Source organism: Monodon monoceros, unplaced genomic scaffold (genome assembly GCF_005190385.1).
Source record: "Monodon monoceros isolate NGI ecotype Baffin Bay Population unplaced genomic scaffold, NGI_Narwhal_1 Super_Scaffold_18, whole genome shotgun sequence".
In the NCBI taxonomy this organism is placed as follows: domain Eukaryota; kingdom Metazoa; phylum Chordata; class Mammalia; order Artiodactyla; family Monodontidae; genus Monodon; species Monodon monoceros.
Window position 1 is genome coordinate 34,896,047 of NW_021703774.1, and position 23,131 is coordinate 34,919,177.

Below are 23,131 nucleotides of genomic sequence, written 5' to 3' on the forward strand. Positions count from 1 at the left end.
GCTGAGAACTTTTCCATTTATTCTGTACTACCTACCTGATGCCAGGCCACAGTCCCTGGCTGGTGAATGAGATAAAATATTTTTATGCTCTTATTCTCTTATACCTAGATGCCTGTGGTGAGCCACCAAGGTATGAATCTATGCGGCTCCAGGGTGTCCCTAAACCCAGTTATAGCCCTGGGGACAGTATACAGTATGAATGTCGCCCAGGTTACCAGCCCAAGCGTCCTTCTCTTCCTACTTCTGCTGTTTGTCAGAATGATAGTATGTGGTCACCTCTCCAGGAGGCCTGTACAAGTAAGTAAACAAAACTTTTTTATTTTTAATTCAAAAAACTTTTTTATTGCTCTAGAGATTTTTCACACATTTTAGGGTTCATATTTTACGACTGAAATGGTTTTCTCATGTGAATGTAGGTTTTAGACAGCAGTGCATTCAGGCTTTGAAAAATCTCCAGGGAACCTTTTTTTCCACAATTGGTTGCCTGGGTAAATGTGAATCTTCTTTGACGTTATAATAGTTAAAGAAAGCAAATAACAAAAGATAATAATATTCCCATGAATTCAAGTGAGCAATGTAGAATATTGAATTTGATTCAAATCTGTTTTGAAACTGGTATAAAACAACGAATTTGAAATTTTCCTTTTAGGAAAACAGTGTCCTAACCTAGGGGATCCCCCAAATGGCCAAGTACACTACCCAAATGGAAGTATTCTGTTTGGCTCAGAGGCTCATTATGTTTGTAATGTTGGGTAAGTAGGATGCTCCTTAGAGGAAATAATGTTATATGTTACTAAATCCATTTTCATTTTGCCTCTCTTCTTAAACATTCCCACAAAGTTGATTTAATTTTGCTTTCTGTGTGACAAGTTGTACTGTAGCCAAATAACTCTTGGGCTTTTTATGGAGACTGAAAAGATGTGTAACTAGTAGAAAGAAATTTAAATTGAAGGAAAGTAAAATTGTGTAATACTTAGTATGTGTATTAATAAACCTCTCATAAGCATTAAAAATGTGTTAATCATGGTGACTCTATCCTTGACAACACAATGCACCCTATTTAAAATGGTCAGTTCTCAGAGGTGAAATAGGTTTATGGAACTGGGGGGTAGAGTTGCCAACTGAAGATATTCTTATATCAAAGTAATCTGTAAGATGTCACAAGACCAAAAGTGACCTGGTAAGCTTAGACAATAATGTTGATCAAGATCTCTTAATTGGAAAACCTTATTTTTAAAACTACTACAAAGGAGTGAAGCATCTCAAAAAGTGGTACTGAGGATTTAATAATAGCCTTTGTTTTACAGGGCTCTTTTAATAGCATATGTTAGGGATACTGAACATTTATAAAAAATGTGAATTTAAAAGGTAAATGTAATATGCTATGGAAACACAACTGGTTTTTAAATATTGTCTATGTATCCTGGTAATTTACTGAGTTTATTTATTAGTTTTTACAGTGTGTGTGTGTGTTTGTGTGTAATCTTCAGGGTTTTTTATGTAGAAGATCATATCCTCTGCAAACCGTGATAATTTTACTTCTTTCTTTCCAAGTTAGAACTATATTTCTTTTTCTTGCTTAATTGCTCTGACTAGAACTTCTAGTACCACGTTGAATAAAAGTGGTAAAAGCAGTTGTTCATGCCTGTTCTGATCTTAGAGGAAAACTTCCAGATTTTAACCACTGAGCATGATGTTTGCTGTTGGATTTTCATGTATGGAGTTTATTATCTTAAGGCAGTTTCCTTCTGTTTCTAGTTTGTTAAGTATTTTTCTTATGAAAAATATTGAATTTTATCAAATGCTTTTTCTGCCTCAATTGAGGTGACCATGTGGTTTTTTTCCCTTTAATTCTTTTGATGTTGCATATTACATTGATTTTTATGTGTTGAGCCATCTCTTGCATTCTAGGAATAATTCCCACTTGGTCATGATGTTTAATCCTTTTAAAATGCTGCTAAATTGTTTGCTAGTATTGTGTTGAGGTTGTTTGCATCAGTGTTCTTAAGGGATAGTGGTCTCTAGCTTTCTTTTCTTGTAGTACCTTTATTGAATTTTGCTATCACCGTAATGCTTGTCTCAGAATGGGTTTGGAAGACTTCCCTCCTTTTCAGTTTTTTGGAAAAGTTTGAGAAGGATTGGTATTACTTCTTTAAATGTTTGGTAGAAATCACCAATGAAACCATCAGATCCAGGATTTTTCTTAATTGGGAGAATTTTGATTACTGATTCAATCTCCTTACTAGTTACAGATCTATTCAGATTATCTGTTTTTGTAATTAACTCTTGGTAGATTTTGTGTTTCTAGGAGTTTGTCCATTATATCTAGTTTATCCATTTGTGGCATAAAATTGTTCATGGTACTCTCATAATAGTTTTTTTTTCTGTCAAATCTATAGTGATGTTCCTGCTTTCATTTCTGATTTTAGTAATTTGAGTCTAATCTCTTTGTTTTAGTCAATCTAAGGGTTTGTCACTTTTGTCGCATTTTTTGAAGAACCAACTTTTAGTTTCATTGATATTCTCTCTTGTTTCGCTCTTTTTGTTGTTGTTGTTTATGTCTGTTCTAATCTTTATTATTTGCTTCCTTCTGCTAACTTTGGGTTTATCTTTTTCTGGTTCCTTAAATTGTACACTTAGTTTGTTTTTTCAGAGCTATCGTTTCTTAACGTAAACATTTATAGCTATAAATTTCCCCCTTAGCACTGCTCTTGCCGAATCCCATAAGTTTTAGTATGTTACGTTTTCATTTCCATTCATGTCAAAGTATGTTCTAATTGCTCTGATTTCTTCTTTGAGCCATTGGTTGTTCAAAAGCATATTGTTTAATTTTCACAATTTTATGAATTTTCCAGTTTTCCTTTTGATGTTGATTTTTAAATTCATCCTATTGTGGTCAGAGAATATACTTTTTATGATATCTGTCTTTTAAAATCTATTATTAATATTAATTTGTGGCATAAAACAATTATATTATTAATTATTTATTAAATAATTAATTATGTTTTGAATAACATTAATTTGTCACCTAACATATGGTCTATCCTGGAAAAAGTCCCACATGCTCTTGAAAAGACTGTGTATTCTGTTGTTGTTGGGTAGAATGCTTTGTATATATCTGTGAGATCAGGTTGTTTTACTGTGCTGTTGAAGTCCTCTGTTTCCTTATTTATCTTCTGTCTAGTTGTTCTATCCATTATTGTGAGCGAGGTATTGCAGTCTCCAACTATTATGTAGAAATGCTTATTATGTAGAAATGCATATTTCTCCTTTCAATTCTGTCATTTTTTGCTTCATATATTTTGATAGCCTGTCATTAGGTACATAAATGTTTATAATTGTTATATCTTCAGTACTGAATCCTTATTAATATAAAATTTACTTCTTTGTTTCTTGTAACCTTCTTCATTTAAAGTCTATTTTGTCAGATTTTAGTATAGCTACTCTACTGTCTTTTGGTTACTATTTGTGAGAAATATCTTTTTCCAGCCTTTCATTTTCACCGCATTTGTGTCTTTGAATGTCAAGTGAGTCTCTTGTAGACAACATATAGTTGGATCATGTGTTTTTATCCATTCTGCCAATCTCTGTCTTTTGATTGGAGAGTTTATTCCGTCTACACTTAATATAATTATTGATGAGGAGGGATTTATTTCTATCATTGTGCTACTTGTTTTCTATATGCTTTATAGCTTTTTTCTAGTCCCTCATTTCCTGCATTACTGTTTTCTTTTGTGTGTAGTTGATTTTTGTAGTGAAATGTTTAAATTCCTTTCTCATTTCCTTTTGTGTATATTCTATAGTTATATTGTTTGTGGTTACCATGGGAATTATTTTACATTGAACATTGTACATGGGAATTCCCTGGCGGTCCAGTGGTTAGGACTCTGCACTTCTACTGTAGGGGGCACGGGTTCAATCCCTGGTTGGGGAACTAAGATCCCACAAGCCTCACAGGGCGGCCAAAAAAACCAAACCAAAACAAAACAAACAATGACAGAATTGAAGGGAGAAATATGCATTTCTACATAATAAGCATTTCGACATAATAGTTGGAGACTGCAATACCTCGCTCACAATAATGGATAGAACAACTAGACAGAAGATAAATAAGGAAACAGAGGACTTTTTTTCTTTTAGCACTTTGTATCAATCCACGGTCTTCTGGTCTCTGAGTTTCTAATGACAAATCTTAATTAGTATCCCTTGTATGTGATGATTCACTTCTCTCATGCAGCTTTCTGCATTCTTTGTCTTTTGAAAGTCTGATTATCATGTATCTTAGTAAGATGAATACAAAGAGACCTGCACTCAGAATTTTAAGCTTATGGAGGATTTTAAGCTTTTGGCATATTTGTTTCTTTTATCAAATTTGGGAAGTTTTCAGCCATTATTTGTTCAAGTATTCTCTCTGTCCCTTTTGCTCTATCTTCTCCTTCTGAGAGTCCCACAGTGTATTTGTTGGTGTCCCACAGATCCCTTAGGCTTTGTTCACTTTTCTTCAATCTTTTTTCTTTCTGTTTCTTAGAGTCAATAATTTTCACTACCCTATCTCAATTTCACTAATTCTTTTTTCTTCTCAAATATGCCTTTAATTCTTCCAGTGACTTTTTCATTTCCATTAATGTACTTTTCAACTCCAGAATTTACTTTTGGATTCTTTTTACGTTTTCTAGCTCCTATTGATATTTCCATTTTGTTCACATATTGTTCTCTTGACTTTCTACGTTTCTTCCTTTAATTCTTTGTGCATCTTTATCCCAGTTATTTCTTTCAAATTTTACTGAGGCTCCAGGGCAGGGCTTAGGCAGGGGGCAACCCTGTGGGCAAAAGAAGAGCCAGTGGAGAGGATGTACCTGACCTTCTTCTTGGGGCACAGGTTGTTGGTTTGGCCACACTTCTTCTTGTGGCAGTTGACAGCACTGGTGTGCAGGTGAGCATAACACCTGCAGCAGATCATTTTGTTGCAGTTGTACTTCTGGGAAAGCTGGCAGAGGGAAGACTTGATGATACCACCCTGCAGGTGAAGCACCAAGTGTAGGGTGGATTCTTTCTGGATATTATAGTCTGAGAGAGTACGGCCATCCTCAGCTGTTTGTCTGCAAAAATCAGACTCTGTTGGTGAGGCAGGATGTCCTCAGTGTCTTTGATTTTGGCTTTGACATTCTCAGTGGTGACACTGAGTTTGACCTCAAGAGTGATGGTCTTGCCCGTCAGGGTCTTCACAAAGATCTGCTGTTTGGCTTCTTCATTGGCTTCTCTGTGTCTGCTGTTTGGTTGCTTCACTGAAGGAAAATGGGGTGGCAGAACTGGCATCCGTTAATTTCCATTGAGAGTGCCTTCACAAGACATTTAAAGTCTTTGATAGATTTGTCATGAGGTCTCCTTCAGAAAAAGATTCTGTTCATGTATTTTTCCACTGTACGAGCCATACTTTTCCTTTCCCGTTTCTTTGTATGCCTTACAACTTTTTTGTTGAATCAATATTTGAATCTAATAATGTGGTAACTCTGGAAATCAGATTCTGCCCACTACCTAGAGCTTACTGTTTTATGGGTTTTTTTGTTTTGTTTTGGTTTGGTTTTTTGATTGTTGTATGGTGTCTCTGTGCTGAGGAGCAGCCTGACATATAAACTTGAAGGTCATCTCAGGTTTTTTCTGAGCCTTTCTCTGGGCAGGCGGAATCATTTTCTAATTTTTTTCCACATGGCAGTTATTTTTGAATGTCCTAGTGTTTAATGTCTGGCTCCTGTCAGTGGAAAAAAAGTAAAAGTGAAGGGGAGGGGCAAAGGATGCTGGATTTTAAATCCCTTGGATATCATTTGTCCAGTGTTGAAGGAGCTTGAAAAAGTTGGGGGAGGTGTGACAACAAAGGCTGCCCACCTCTTTTTCTGCTTCTCTGTGATCAGAAGCAGCAGTGATAAGAACACAAATCCCTGATACTTGGAGGGCAGATTCCTTTTTGCCCACCCTAGCTCCCACAGGCTACTTATAAGCTGCTCTAGCAACACGTGTACAGATGCCAGCTGGGTGGGGGGGATAGGTAGCTGCCACTGTGCTAAGAGCTAAAATTGACTCAAATCAAGTTAATTTACCTAAGTCTTCTCCTAGTAATTGCAAGCCATGAACAGATTCTAGACTTCCAAAATAGTGATATCAGGCAGATTCTGTCAGTGTCATCATCAAGGTGTGGAGACAGATTTCTGTTGCCACTTATTTTGCCATCATCCCAGAATCCTCTCCTAATGCATTATAATCTAGAATCAATGAATTAGCCTTTAGGGAAAAGTCCTCTGGAAGTGGGTACAGGCAGTTACACTGAGTATTTTTAACTTGATTAAGTAAAAATAGCAGAATATCCAGTGAATGTTCCGCTGGAACATTTAGAAGAGGCTACTAGGCACCAAAAGTTTAAGATGTAGAATCAAGGAAGTTGTAGCCCTCTTGAGAAACAGAATATATAGAGAGGCATCAGAGCAAAATAGTAAATGAAAAGTACCAAATAGATAGAATCATTCATGATCATTACAGTGAGAGTCCAGAAGGAGAAGAGTGTATTATGAATTTAAATAATTGGAGAATACTTCATTGAGTAGTATTCCTGAACTACTACTAGAAAGATACAGGCATATCTTGGAGATATCGCAGGTTCCTTTCCACACCACTGCAATAAAGCAAATCAACTGAGTTTTTTACATACATTTATACTATACTGTAGTCTGGTAAGTGTGCAATAGAATTATGTCTAAAAAAATGTATATACCTTAATTTAAAAATACTATATTACCAGAAAAATGCTAACCATAATCTGAGCCTCAGAGGCATAGTAGTAACATTAAAGACATTGATCACAGATCACTATAACAAGTATAATAATAGTAATAAAGTTTGAAATATGTGAGATTTACCAAAATGTGACACAGAGACATGAAGTGAGCAAACGTTTTGGGGAAAATGGCACAAATAGACTTGTTTGAATCAGGGTTGCCATACACCTTCAATTTGTTAAAAACTTAATAAAGTGAAGAGCAGTAAGATGAGGTATGCCTGCATTCTGAATATTAATAAAGAATGTAAAGAATATTATCTAAAGAATGTTTTAAAAAGCTAAAACTTACCTAGTACTCACTACATGCCAGATGCTAACTCATCCAATCCTCAGAACAGTCCTATGAGGTATGTAGTGTTACCCCCCTTTTCACAGATGAGGAAACTGAGCAAGAGAACCTTGCCTAAGGGGCTTGCCCAAGCTCAAATAAGTCAGTCTTAGAGCTGGAACTTGAATCCAGGCAGGCAAGCTCTAGGGCCTGATCTGTCTGCTCAGTCCTTACTGAGCAGAATGGTGTGAGCAAAAGGGTAGAGAAGTGAACGTGTGATGCATTTGCCAGAGATAGCGGAGGGGCTACACTGACAACATGACAGAGTAATTTAGACATTTTTCTGTGGGCCAATGTGTGTTCACATGCAGAAACTCTATTTAATTAAGTTGCATATTTAGTTAGCACTTACATTATATTTTGTTTAAGGAACTTCTCCCTCAAATCACTATAGTGCAGGAAGACAACCATATAAAATTGTTTTCATTATTATGTCCATCTTGTAACTACTAAAGAACATAGTAACTTTTCTTTTCTCATTTAGTTATTTCTTAATTGGACCAAGTATTCTATACTGTGACATTTCTGAAAGTACTGTGGACTGGAGTGATAATCCTCCAATATGTGAAAGTAAGTATATTCTCTCTTTAGAATATAGAGGAGCAGTTCTCAAACTTTGGGCCTCAGGACCCCTTTATGCTTTTAAATTAACATAGATACCAATGAACTTTTCTTTATGTGGGTTATATCTTTTGCTATTATTATATTGGAATTAAAACTGAAAAGTTTTTAAAATAATTATTATTCATTTTTAAGAAGAGTAAGCACAATACCTGTTAGTATATACAACATACTTCTATGAAAAATCAAAAATTTCCAAAACAAATAGTGGCATTGTTTTACATTTTTGCAAATTTCTTCAATATCTGGCTTAAAGGAAGACATCTGGATTCAGTGTCTTGCAAAATCACACAATTTATTGCCTCTGGAAAATTTCACCATACACTTGTAAGGATGAAAGTGAAAAATGACGATAATACTTGGTATCAATGTGAAGAACTGATTTAGTGAATAGATATATTTACAAATTATGAAGTGTTTCTCAACCAGCACTGAGTTCTGTTTTTAATCATAATTATATCATATCATTAAATTGTCAACATCTCTTATGATGAGAACAAAACTTAGTATGGCCTTGCAGATAAATAAATATGTTTCATATAGATTTTTAATGTAGTTATTTAAGAAAATTAGTTTTATTTTAAATAATTCACTTCTAAATTAATAGTTTGAATTTAGGATAATACATTTTCTCATAGAAACCTTCTAAATGGATATTGGATTCACAACTAGCTTGTAGAAATCATATGTTAATTTATTGAAGGCAATTCATATGTCTTTACTAATTGCTGTTTAATCTTTTACCTTTCCTTTTGCCTTTTATGTCTTCTTTTTTTCCCTTTCTAAGAGATTTTGTGTAAACCACCTGAAAAAATTCTAAATGGAAAATACACAAATAGCCACAAGGATATATTTGAATACAGTGAAGTAGTAACTTATAGTTGTGATGCTTCAAATGGAGCAGACCCATATTCACTTGTTGGAGAGAGCAAGCTTGTTTGTATTGGAAATGACAAATGGAGTAGTGACCCTCCTCAGTGTAAAGGTAATAATATTTCCATTTATTTCCTTCTTAATTTGTAAATACTGTAGAAACGCTTTGTAAATTGTTTTACTTACAGTAAAAACAGCCATATGTGCTTGATCCTCCTATTTAATTGGTTTCTAATTTAATTTAATATTGGTCAAATCAAGTATAAAATACTTCTACTTGTAGAGCTTCCCCCCTCTCACCCCACAGATTCTTGGCATTCCAATTTATACATTGTAAACTACTGTGTATATGCATGAGTTAGGATTTTTTTCCATGAAAAGCATCAAAAAATTCAACACACACTTTCTTAAACATAAGAAAGTATTATCTTGTATTACAAGAAGTCTGATAGTTTTGGCTACAGGAAATCATAGTGTAAATTGTAAAAGATTAATTGTCTCACAGATATGATTTATAAACTCTGGGCAAATCTTACTTAAAAACAATGTTTAAGGCATTAGAGCATGATCAGAAGCAGGGAGACACTGGAGGGATTTTTACTCTTGAAAGAAAGGGTCCACTGAATAATAGCAAAATATTTACTCTTCTCAAGTGAACATGGAACATTCTCTAATACCATATTCTAGGCAATAAGATAATTTTTAACAAATTTCAAATAATTGAAATCATTCAGAGTACAGTATCTGATCAAACTGGGATGAATGTAGAAATCAAAACGTAAATCTAGAATATCCCCAAATATTTGAAAATTATGCAGACACTTACAACTAATAAATGAATCAAAGACAAAGTACTAACAAGGGAAATTAGAAAGTGCTTCGAATATAATAAAAATGAAACACAGCATATCAAAATATCAGAACTTCTGGGGTACAGCAAAAGCATTGCTTAGAAGGATATTTAAACCATGAAATACTTATATTGGAAAAAGAAAAGTCTCAAATCAATAATCTGAACTTCTACCATAAGGAACTAAAAAAAAAAGAGCAGCTTAAACTCCAATAGGAAATAATAAAGACAGAGAAAAAATCAATGATATTGAAAAGAGAAATAATATAGAGAGAATCAAATCAATACCTGCTTCTTGGAGAAGATTGATAAAATGGGTAAACCTATAGGTAGTTTGACAGGAAAACAGAAGATACAAATAACCAGTATCAAGAGTGAAAAAGAGGAGGTCACTACATATACTGCAGACATTTAAAGAACAGTAAGGGAATAAAACAAACAACTTTATGCCTGTAAATTTGACAACTTAAACCTTCTTGCATGTAGATTTTGTCTTTCCTTTTGTTATTGTGGTATATCACATTGATTGATTTCTGTATGTTGAACCATCCTTGTGCAGAAGGAAATTTTGTCAAATGCATAAATAGCATTTGACAAAATTCAACATCCATTCATGATAAAAACCCTCATGGAGGTGGGTATAGCAGGAACACACCTCAACATAATAAAGGTGATTTATGACAAACCCACAGCCAACATAATACTCAAAGGTCAGAAGCTGAAAGCCTTCCTGAAATTCAGGAACAAGACAAGTATGCCCACTCTCATGACTTCTATTCAACATAGTGTTGGAAGTCAGAAAATAAAAAGAAATAAAAGCTATCCAAAATAGAAAGGAATAAGTAAAACTGTCACTATTTACAGATGACATAATACTCTATATAGAGAATGCTACTCTATAAAAAACTGTTGGAACTAATATATGAATTCAGCAAGGTAAGAGAATACACGATGAATATACAGAAATCTGTTGTGTTTCTTTACCCTAATAATGAAATGTCAGAAAGAGTAAGTTAAAAAAAAATTCCATTTAAAATTGCATCTAAAAACAAACAAAAGAAAACCTAGGAATAGACTTAACCAATGAAGTGAAAGACCTATACACTGAAAACTATAAAACATTGATAAAGGAATATGAACATGATTCAGAGAAATGGAAAAAATATACTGTGCTCTTGGATTGGAAGAATTAATATTGCTAAAATGGCCATACTACCCAAACCAATCTACAGATTTAATGCAATCCTTATAAAAATACCTGTGACATTGTTCACAGAACTAGAACAAATAATCCTAAAATTTATATGGAACCATAAAAGACCCAGAATTGCCAAAGCAATACTGAGAAAACAGAAGAAAGCTCAAGATATAACCCTTCCTTGACTTTAGACTATACTACAGAGGTACAGTAATCAAAGCAGCATGGTATTGGCACAAAAACAGACATGTAGATCAATGGAGTAGAGAACCTACTCCATGGTACTTCAATGGAACAGAGTAGAGAACCCAGAAATAAACCCATGCACCTATGGTCAATTAATCTACAACAAAGGAGGCAAGAATATACAATGGAGAAAAGGCAGTCTCTTCAACAAGTGGTCTTATGAAAGCTGGACAGCTACATGTAATACAATGAAATTAGAACATTCCCTCACACCATATACAAAAATAAACTCAAATTGTGTAAAGGCCTAAATGTAAGATATGACACCATAAAACATAGGCAAAACACTCTGACAAAAGTTGTAGCAATATTTTCTTAGGTCAGTGTCCCAAGGCAAAAGAAACAAAAGCAAAAGTAAACAAATGGGACCTAATCAAACTTAAAAGCTTCTGCACAGCAAAGGAAACCATCAACAAAACCAAAAGACAACCTATGGAATGAGAGAAAATATTTGCAAATAATGCAAATGACAAGAGGTTAATATCCAGAGTACACAAACAGCTCATACAACTCAATATTAAAAAAACAAACAACACAATCAAAAAATGGGTAGAAGACCTAAATAGACGTTTCTCTAACGAAGACATACAGATTGCCTACGTGTATATGAAAAGATGCTCAACATCACTAATTATTAGAGAAATGCAAATCAAAACCACAAGGTGTTACCACTAGTCAGAATGGCTGTCATCAAAAAGTCTATAAATAATAAATGTTGGAGAGGGTGTGGAGAAAAGGGCACCCTCTTGCACTGTTGGTGGGAATGTAAAGTGATGCAGCCAGTAAAGAAGACAGTCTGGAGGTTACTTAAAAGACTAAAAATAGAGCTATGATCCAGTAATCCCACTCCTGGGTATATGTCTGGAAAAAGCAAAAACTCTAATTCAAAAAGGTACATGCACTCCCAATGTTCATAGCAACACTGTTTACAATAGCCAAGACATAGAAGTAACCCAGGTACCCATCAACAGGTGATTGAATTGAGAAGATGTTTTGTGTGTGTGTGTGTGTCTGTGTGTGTGTGTCTGTGTGTCTGTGTGTGTGTGTCTTTGTGTCTGTATGTGTGTGTATTGGCATATTACTTAGCGTTAAAAAAAGAATAAAATAGTTACATTTTAGCAACATGGATGGACATAGAGAATTTTATGCTTAGTGAAGTAAGACAGAAAGACAAATACTATATGATATCAGCTGTATGTGGAATCAAAAAAATAATACAAATGATTCTATATACAAAACAGAAACAGACTCACAGATGTAGAAAACAAACTTATGATTACCAAAGGGAAAAAGGAGGGGGGCAACAAATTAGGGGCATGGGATTAACAGATACAAACTACTATACGTAAAATAAAAAAGCAACAAGTATTTGCTCTATAGCACAGGGAATTATATCCAATATCTTGTAATAACCTGTAATGGAATATAATCTAAAGAATAACCAAACAACAAATCACTATGCTGTATACCTGAAACTAACGCAATATTGTAAGTCACCTATACTTCAATAAAAAATTATAAAAAACCTTCTCATGAAGTGTACTGCAGGCCCATGTCCTCACCGGGGAATTATACCAAACATTTAAGGAATAAATAGTAGTAGCCCTACATAAAGTTTTCAAGAAAACTAAAAGAGATAGGAATACTTCTTAACTCATTTCATGAGGACAGCATTGCTCTGATACCAAAACCAGACAGAAACATTGCAAGAAAATTACAGACAATATCCAAAATGGGCATAGAACTAAAACTTCTTAAAATATTAATAAATCAAATCCTTGCCTATAAAAAATAATACATCGTAATTAAGTAGGATTTATTCCATGAGTTCATGGATGATTCAAATTTGAAAATTAATCAGTGCAATTTACCATATCAAGAAACTTTGAAGAAGAAAAAAAAAAACACTCTTGCATTCCTATACACTAACAACGAAAGATCAGAAAGAGAAATTAAGGAAACAATCCCATTCACAAGTGCAACAAAAAGAATAAAATAACTAGGAATAAACCTACCTAAGGAGGTAAAAGACCTGTACTCAGAAAACTATAAGACACTGATGAAAGAAATCAAAGGTGACACAGATGGAGAGATGCACCAAGTTCTTGGATTGGAAGAATCAAATTGTGGAAATGACTATACTACTGAAAGCCATCTACAGATTCAATGCAATCCCTATCAAATTACCAATGACATTTTTTAGAGAACTAGAACAAAAAATCTTAAAATTTGTATGGAGAAACAAAAGTCCCTGAATAGCCGAAGCAATCTTGAGGGAAAAAAATGGACCTGGAGGAATCAGACTCCCTGACTTGAGAGTATACTACAAAGTTATAGTAATCAAGACAATATGGTACTGGCATAAAAAACAGAAGTATAGATCAATGGAACAGGATAGAAAGCCCTGAGATAAACTCACACATCTATGGTCAGCTAATCTATGACAAAGGAGGCAAGGATATAAAATGGAGAAAAGACAGTCTCTTCAATAAGTGATGCTAGGAAAACTGGCCACCTACATGTAAAAGAATGAAATTAGAACACTCCCTAACGTACACAAAATAAACTCAAAATGGATTAAAGGCCTAAATGTATGACCAGGCACTATAAAACTCTTAGAGGAAAACATAGGAAGAACACTCTGACATAAATCATAGCAAGATCTTTTTTGACCACCTCCTAGAGAAATGGAAATAAAACCAAAAATAAACAAATGGGACCTAATGAAAGTTAAAAGCTTTTGCACAACAAAGGAAACTATAAAAAAGAGAAAAAGGCAACCCTCAGAATGGAGGAAATAGTTGCAGATGAATCAATGGACAAAGTATTAATCCCCAAAATGTATAAACAGCTCATGCAGCTCAATATTAAAAAAACAACCCAATCAAAAAATGGGCAGGAGACCTAAATAGACATTTCTCCAAAGAAGACATACAGATGGACAAAAGGCACATGAAAAGCTGCTCAACATCACTAATTATTAGAGAACTGCAAATCAAAACTGCAGTGAGGTATCACCTCACACCAGTTAGAATGGTCATCATCACAAAATCTACAAACAACAAATGCTGGAGAGGGTGTGGAGAAAAGGGAACCCTCTTGCACTGTTGGTGGGAATGTAAATTGATACAGCCACTATGGAGAACAGTATGGAGGTTCCTTAAAAAGCTAAAAATAGAATTACCATATGATCCAGCAATCCCACTACTGAGCATATACCCAGAGAAAACCCTAATTCAAAAAGACACATGCACCCCAGTGTTCATTGCAGCACTATTTACAATAGCCAGGTCATGGAAGCAACCTAAATGTCCATCAACAGATGAATGGATAAAGAAGAGGTGGTACATATATACAGTGGAATATTACTCAGCCATAAAAAGGGGCGAAGTTGGGTCATTTGTAGAGACGTGGATGGACCTAGAGACTGTCATACAGAGTGAAGTAAGTCAGAAAGAGAAAAACAAATATCATATATTAACGCATATATGTGGAATCTAGAAAAATGGTACAGATGAACTGGTTTGCAAGGCAGAAATAGAGACACAGATGTAAAAAACAAAAGTATGGACACAAAGGGGGAAAAGTTGGGAGGAGGGCGGTGTGGTGTGATGAATTGGGAGATTGGGATTGACATGTGTACACTAATATGTATAAAATAGATAAGTAATTAGAACCTGCTGTATAAAAAAATGAATAAATAAAATTCAAAAAAAAAAAAGAGAGAACTAATGAGAGCTTAGAGTATGCTGCATATCCTCCCTTATTTGAGCCCAGAGCCATTTGCTTAGACAAACCTTCCCTTGAATATATTGGACAATTCTGTCTCCACTTCCCATTAGCTCTGTAAGTTATTTAACTTCTTTGAATGTCAGTTTCTCCTGCAAATAGAATGCCTAACTTAATGTTTATTTTAAAGATTAAATCTTCTAGCATGTGCCAAAAAACAAAAACAAAATAAAACCACACATGATCACCTTAATAGATGTAAAAGAAAAAAGAGTATATGACAGAATTTATCATCTTTTCATTATAAAACTCAGCAAATAAGGATATAAGGGAACTACCTGAAGCTGACAAAAGGCACCTATAAAAGTTCCCCAGCTGGGGCTTCCCTGGTGGCACAGTGGTTGAGAGTCCGCCTGCCGATGCAGGGGGCACGGGTTCGTGCCCCGGTACAGGAAGATCCCACATGCCGCGGAGCAGCTGGGCCCGTGAGCCATGGCCGCCGAGCCTGCGCGTCCAGAGCCTGTGCTCCGCAAAAAAAAAAAAAAAAAAAAAAAATTCCCCAGCTAACATTATACTTAATAGTAAAAGAGTAGTTTATTTTTACTTAACGTGGAACAAGATAAGGATGTCTATTCGGCATTGCATTGGAGTTCCTAGAGAGTACAATAAGGCATACATATTGGAGAGTAAGAAATAAAATAGACTTCATTCACTTATGACGATTGCTTTTGTAGAAAACTTGAATGGCTGAAGTTTTAGCAAGGTTGCAAGATACACGATCAACATACAGAAATCGACGGTATATCTATAAACTAGTAAAACACCATTAGAAATTGAAAATTTTCAAGTACTGTTTATACCAGCTCCAAAACATGAAATACTTGCATATAAATCTAGCAATGTATGTGAAATATTTAAATGGTAAAAACAACTAAACACTTATAGAAGAAATTAAAGAAGACCTTAATAAATAGAGAAAATTCAGTGGTCATGGATTAGAAGACACAATATAATAAAGATGTCAGTAATTGATCTTTAAATTCAACACAATCCCATAGAATCCCAGCAGAACTTGACAAACAGGCTCTACAATTTATTTAGAAAGATAAAAGAACTAGAATAGTCAATACAAATTTGAAAAAAAATTATAGACGTCTTGTTCTACCTGATGTCAAGACTTCTTATAAACCATGCTGTAAGGAATATAATCAAGACAGTGTGGTACTGGTGAAAGGATAGCCATGTAGAGCAGTGGAACAGAATAAGTGTCCAGAAATAGACCCTTTCAAATATGTCCACTTGATTTCATCACAGATATACAAACAATTCATTGGAAAAATGGTAAATGTACAGGCTCAATTCGATATACATTATGCACAGAAAAAAGAAAGCACCTCAACCTATGTTAGCACCATAGACATTTACTTACAATGAACCAGACTTAAATGTAAAACCTAAAACCATAAGGCTTTTACTAGAAAACGTAGAAAATATTTCTGCCTTAGCCAAAGATTTCTTAAATCAATCCTAAAAGCATGATCCTTCTTCTTTAAAGAAAAAATATTAATTGGACTTATTAAAAACTCAAAACTTCTGCTTCAACTACACTGTTCAAAGAATGAATAAAATGAGCCACAGACTGGGAGAAAATATTTGCAAAATACATATCTGCTAATGGACTTGTATACAATATATAAGTAACTCTCAAAACACAATAAGAAAAGAACCCAATTTTTTTTAAGATAGGCAACCCATTTGAATAGATTCGTTTCACCAAAGAAGACATATGTATGCCAAAAAAGTACATGAAAAGTTGCTTGATATCATTAGTAATTACAGAATGGAATTTAATACCATAGTGAGGTATCACTAAACAGCTATTAGAATGGCTGAAATTAAAAAAAAAAAACCCTAAAAACTAACAATACCATTAACTGGCAAGTATATGGAGCAATTGGAGCTCTAATACATTGCTGGTAAGAATGCAAAGTGGCATGAACATTATGGAACACAATTTGGCAATTCCTTATAAGGTTAAATATACATTTACCATACAACTCAGCAACGTAAGTAAAAAGGTATGTTTATATAGAAACCTGCATGAGAATATTCACAGCAGCATTAGTCATAATCATTCCACACTGGAATTAGCCCACATGTCCTTCATCTGGTAATGGATGAACAGCCTATACCACATCCATACACTGGAGTAATACTCTGCAATAAAAAGAAATGAACTCCTGAATCATGCAACAGCAGGAATGAATCTCAAATGCATTATGCTAAGTGAAATAAGCCATACTCAGAGGCTGTGATCCCATTATGACATGCTGGAAAAGCAACATTATAGGGACAGAAAACAGATTAGTGGTTGGCTGGTTGGATAAGGTGGTCGAAAGTTCGGGAGGGTTGATTACAAAGTGGCATAAGGAAGTATTTGGAGATAATGGAACTTTTGTTATTGTGCAGGTAATTACATGGTTATTTGAATTGATCAAAACTAATACAGCTGTACACTTAAAAGGGTGAGATTTACTGTATGTACTTTGTTATCTAGTAGTAAACCTAACTTAGAAGAAAATCATTAGGTACAATTAAGAGCATATTGGCCCAACAGTGAAAAATATCAGTGACAGAGCAATAGAAATCCACCATGATTTGAAAAAAAAGATTAAAATAAGAAACAGAGAGAAAGACATTTGGGAGAAAAAGCAAAGAGTCAAACATATATGTAACTGGAGTTTCAGAAGAGACGAGAAAGAAAAATGTAGAAAATCATTTCAATAAATACTGGTCAAAAATTATCTAAATTTGATCCAAAACAACAACCCCACAGGTCTGGGAAATTCACTGACCGTAGCAGAATAAATTTCAAAAATTTACCAAGAAACTGCTACTAAACTAAACACAACATGGTAAAACTACTGAAAACAAAAGAAAAAGTAGCCAGTGAGAGGGAAAAACAAAAAACAAAACACAAACATATTACATCCTCTCTCTCCTCACCCCAAAGTAAGAATGACATGACAGCTGACTTTTGTTAAGGAACTGTTGAAACTACAAGACAATAATTTCTGCTAATGTGCTGAAAGAAAAAACAGTTAGCCTGGAATTCTCTGTCAAAGAGAAATCTTTCAGAACTGAAGGTGAAATAAAAACAGTTTCAGATAAACAAAAGCTAAGAGAATTTGTCATTAGCCAACCTGGACTATAAGAATTGATAAGGAAGTTCTCCTGGCTGAAGAGAAATAATACCTGATGGAAATTCAGACCCAAAAGAAAGGAGAAAGGACACTCTTCTGGTTTAAAAGGCAGTATATTATCTGGCCCTCGTCTATTACTCAGATTTAATCTCATAAGATGTTCTCTAGAACTCACTGCCCAGCCCAGTGTTTCTTGATTTTGTTTTTTCCCAAATTCTGCCAAACCCATTAATGGATCGTGAATCCTAGAGGGTCAGGATGAGTATTTTACTTTTTAAGAAGTAGAGTAGAATGGGAAATAGCAGAGTACACTGGTGTGAGGGCTAAGTATTAACTTTTAACATTATCTCAGGCCTGTTTGTTTATATACTGGTTTACAATGTAAAATGTATTTCTTGATCTCTGGGTTACAGTCCAGAATGTTTGGAAAACACTCCCCTAACTCCGCTGGCCTTTGTACTTCTTGAACATCCCAGTTCCTCTGTGTTGTTGTCACCTGAGAACTTTCTTTTTCATGTCTTGGCATGGCTAGCTTCTTTTCAACTTTTAAATTTGAGCTCAGATATTACCTTCTAAGAAAAGTTTTTGCTGCCTTTCTTAAAAAGCAGGGTACCGCAGTTAGTGTCAGCATGATCTTAAAAAAATCCTAGAGCTAAAGAGCATTGAAAGTTTCTTTTGAACTTACCCTGAATTTGTGTCTGGTACTCAGACCTTTCTCAAAACTTGTCAATAATGGAAAGAAAATGTAGGGAAGCAAATAAACTATAATGACAGTCTGTTTTAGGTGGGAAAAGGTTATTAGACTTCTCCAGATCTGTTCCCTGGAATTCAAATGCACAAAGTCTTTTTTTTTTTTTCCAATTAACATCTTTTCATTCCTTTCCTCTTTCTTTCCACTGGAAATTATTACTTTGCACTAGTTTTTCTGTTCCTATGTGAAAGCAGCTTTCCATTAACTCTGGAATTTCTCCATTTTTCAGTGGTCAAATGTGTACATCCACACGTTGAAAATGGAATGATAGTCTCAGGACATGGATCAAAATTTTACTACAAAGCAACGATTGTATATAGATGCGATGAGGGTTTTAAGCTTAATGGCAGCAACACAATTCTCTGTAGTGCGAACAGTACTTGGGAGCCTGAGATACCAACATGTATTAAAGGTATAAATATTGTCGTTTTCCTTTGTTTTTTTTTTTCTTTGACATTAAATATCAATGATACAGAATAATAGAAAAGAAACAATTTTCATATTTAACTGTCTTGTATTCATTCCTATGATAGTTGTATGACTTCAAATTTACAAAGAAATCTGCTGTTGCGATTTTGGATGTCATTATAGGGTCTTAGCATTTCATGTACATCACACATGTATATAAATTTCTCTTGTTTCACATTTTTTACATGTAAAAATGAATAGCAATCATTTTTCAGAGTAAATTGAAGCGTAGGAAGTTTTACCTAAATAAGAGTGAAAGGCATAATTCATATTAATGAAAAGAAAATAATAATGCCCAAGTTTTTTATTCAGTCTACATTATTTTGTTTTCCAGAGTCAACTACTCCTAGTACCCAGCCTCCAATTTCCAGTGCCTCAGGTTTAGTAACTACCTGCATATATTTTTTCAAAAGTCTTTTAGATTCTTGGTGAAAATACTAGCAACTCCCAAGTGTTTGATCCAATCTACATTTTTTTTTGTTTTCCAGTGTCAACTCCTCCCAGTTCCCAACCTCCAATTTCCAGTGTCTCAGGTCTAGTAACTTCCTGCTTATATATTTCAAAATCCTTTACATTCCTTGTGATTTTTTTCAAAATCTTTTAAATTCCTATGATTTACACTCATTCATCAATTTTAGGAATGAAAGGGAGAAGGAACATATTAACAGCCATTTTAGTTGTTACATTTAGTGACTTTAAAATTATTTGCAGTAGTCTGCAGATATAAGCAGGTGGCAAGTTAAGTAAACTTTAAGCATGTTTACTTACATGTAAAATAATTAAAAGATGGTTTTTTTGGTGGATGATTTAAAACCTTCCTTACTGAGTGGTAGTAAATTTAAAATGGGATCCATTTAAAGCACTTAGCACAGTGCCTAGTATCTAGAAAGCTCTTAAAGGTAGCTTGTATGCATTACAGCATAACTCAATATTAATGCAGAGGAAGGTCCATGGTGTCTGTTTTTTAACATGTGTGTTTTCTGTATCATCGACATTGATAATTTATTCATTTTAAAAGTGATCTGTTGACACCTTTACAGGGTATCTCCTGGGTCTAGGACTATGTTTCTTTTCCCAGACCGTGACCAGTTTGGTTCTGCAGGGATTACTGATTAGCTGCTCTGCCTAAGACTTGAGAGACTATTTTGATATGGTGGAAGGAATTATCTTCCTGATTTCAGGGCTGCTATCTCTGGCTTCTTCTCTTTGGTTGCAGCAGAAGCAAGAGACAAGAGGAAGAGAGGAAGAGCATTAGCCTGGGCAGACTGCACTCAGGGTCCCAGTGTGGCTCTGCTCACTAAAGTAACAACATTTCTATAGGTTCCAGTGTCCCATTGTTTAATGACTCAAACAAATGTCATCTACTGGCTTTTAATTTGTTTACTTCTTATTGTCCTAATATTTTAAGGACTGAGGGGAATTTTTCATGTTAACATGGTAATTAGAACACCTTTTTATAATTCCCGTAAACCTGGTATCCAGTAATCTCCTTGAGTACCTTGGTGAGGGCTCTGAAGTTTTGGGGGGAAAAAGATGTTTTTTTTGGTGGATGATATTGACTCATCCATGTTTACTCACATGGGCCTACTGGGACTATGCACTGTGGTATACTATGTTTGTTGATAGGCTCTTTTGAAAGAGTTGACCATAAGCATTTTATAAAGGATTTATAAAACACTGATACAGTTTAGTGTTTGAAGAAGAGAGAGTTGTGAGGACAAATTTATAAAGAAGGTAAACTACAGGGATTTTTTTTTAAATATCAAAAATCAAAATTCCTCATGAGACTGTCAGTCATTTTTTATCATCAGTTAGAGAGCATGAAAAGGATCATTAGTGACATATAATGGTGATAAGGTAGATCTGATTATGCAAATATGAAAAAATGTGGGCAAAATACTAAGTGGAAAAGAAAAGGATACAAATTATGTAATAGGGTACTATGTGGATGGTATTTTTTTAAAGTTTCATGTCTTTATTCTGAACACATATTTTTATGGTTTATTATTAGTTAACTTCTAAGATTTCCATTATATAATACAAAGCCATAGTGAACATCCCATAGTGAACATTCTTATGGATACATTCGTATGTACTTGTGTAAATATGTATTTTAGGTTAACTTCACAGAAGTAGAATTGCAAAGTTTAGGAAGTATGTGTATTTTTCATTTTGGGAAATAATTCACTTTGAGAAATAATCTTTTTAAAAACTCAAAAGTAAATCCATAATTTTGTATTGATAAGTCTGGAGAATTGAATCAAATTTATTTTTCCAGATTCCAAGCCTACTCATCCAACTATGACTCTGGGGTCAAGTCATCCAGGTTCAGGAGTTCTTTATTCTACATATATTGCTTAGAACTTTTTAGGGTGATGGGTGAAAAATGATGTCACATATTAATTTGCATTTATTTAATTATCAATGAAGCTGAGCTTTTTTCCTCTACAGTTATTTGTTCATGTCCTTTTTTCATTTTTCTATTTGGTTTCTAAAATATTTCTTGTTGATTTGTCAGAATTCATCAAAGCCTGTTTAAAATGAACTTTTTTTTCTAGGTGGTTTTTTTTTGCCTTATATTTACTAGTCAGTTTTCTTTTAAAATTTTATATTATTGGGTATATATATTGCTTTTTATAACTTTTAATTACATAAATAGTATATGAATATGAGTTTGTAAAATTTCAAACATTATGAAAGCATACAGAGTAAAAGATTACTTCTCCTCCTCTTTCTCTAGTCCATTTCCTGAATCATCACTTAATAGTTTAGGGTATCTTTTTATTTCTGTACATCAACATCTTTATATGTGTACTTATACATATTTTGGCATTTTTTCTTTTTTCTTAACCAAAAATGGCATTATGCTGCTCATATTTTTCTGAAGCTTTCACTTTTTCCATTTAATGTCTTGAATTGGGGTTCTTTTTAGATTTACTCCCATCCTTTTTAATGATGACTTTAATATATACCATATTTAACTATTCTCCTATCAGTGGTCATTTACATGTGCATTTTACATTTATAGGTAGCTGGGTGTACTGATCTTTTCCCTAATGGCTATGACTGTGTATCCTTCTTATAAAAGCTTCAGGACTTCCCCATGCTGAAATTATATAAACATCTTAACCATACATCCTGATTGCATTATTTGCATTAAATCGTTGTTTTATCTGAAATTCATTATGGTATGTGGAATGAGATTAGGTTCATCTCCATTCCACCCACCCCATCTAAGGGCTAAGTAGAACTATTTGTTGAATAAGTTGTCTTCTCTACAGCTATTTTGAAGTGCCAATTTTTATCGTACATTAAATAAAGTCATAGGTGTTCTAATCTTCTCTCTGTTCCCTTGATCTCTGTCCATTCCTGTGCCCCCACTAAGTCGATTTTTTGATGGCAGTACCATAATATGTTTTAATATCTGGCAGAAGACATCCTTTTCAGAAATGTTCAGGCTATTTTCTATGTTAATTTTTCTAGATAAAATTGTTTTTGACTATTTCAACCATTTTAAGTGTACATTTCAGTGGCATTAAGTACATCACTACTAGCTATCATCACAACTTTTTCATCATCTCAAAATGAAAGATTATATCCATTTAATAATAACCCTCCATTCTCCCTCCCCTCAGCCCTGCTAACCAATATTCTACTTTCTATCTCTATGAATTTGACTATTCTAGGTCAAGAAGTAGAATCACTTCTGACTTATTTCACTTAGCATGATGTTTTCAAGGTTTGTCCCTCTTGTAACATGTAGCAGAACTGTATTCCCTTTTATGGCTGAATAATATTGCATTATTTGTATATACCATATTTTGTTTATCCATTCATTTGTTGATAGCCACTTGGGTTGTTTCCACCTTTTGGCTATTCTGAATAACACATTGAGGTGTATGGTAATTCTGTGTTTCCCTTTTTGAGGAACAAACTTAGTGTCTCCCTCAGTGGCTGCACCATTTTACATTCTCACCAGTGACACACATAGGTTCTAATTTCTCTACCTCTTTGTCAACACTTATTTTTCTGTTT

At 34.2% G+C, this 23,131-nt stretch overlaps 1 protein-coding gene and 1 pseudogene across 6 annotated transcripts in view; one reads left to right on the forward strand and one right to left on the reverse strand.

The window, feature by feature from the left end:
* CD46 (CD46 molecule) overlaps positions 1–23,131 on the forward strand; it is a 61,212-nt gene that overhangs the window by 23,524 nt on the left and 14,557 nt on the right. For 2 of the 6 annotated variants that reach the window (XM_029231228.1, XM_029231226.1), the window contains exons 2-9: positions 109–297; positions 650–752; positions 7,642–7,727; positions 8,566–8,763; positions 18,858–19,040; positions 19,431–19,475; positions 19,585–19,629; positions 21,375–21,422. In XM_029231228.1, coding sequence (XP_029087061.1) covers positions 109–297; positions 650–752; positions 7,642–7,727; positions 8,566–8,763; positions 18,858–19,040; positions 19,431–19,475; positions 19,585–19,629; positions 21,375–21,422 — 897 coding nt within the window. The remainder of the gene's footprint in view (positions 1–108; positions 298–649; positions 753–7,641; positions 7,728–8,565; positions 8,764–18,857; positions 19,041–19,430; positions 19,476–19,584; positions 19,630–21,374; positions 21,423–23,131) is intronic. The other 4 variants (XM_029231229.1, XM_029231227.1, XM_029231232.1 and 1 more) reach the window with 2 other exon arrangements.
* Positions 4,331–5,849, reverse strand: LOC114900005 (annotated as a pseudogene).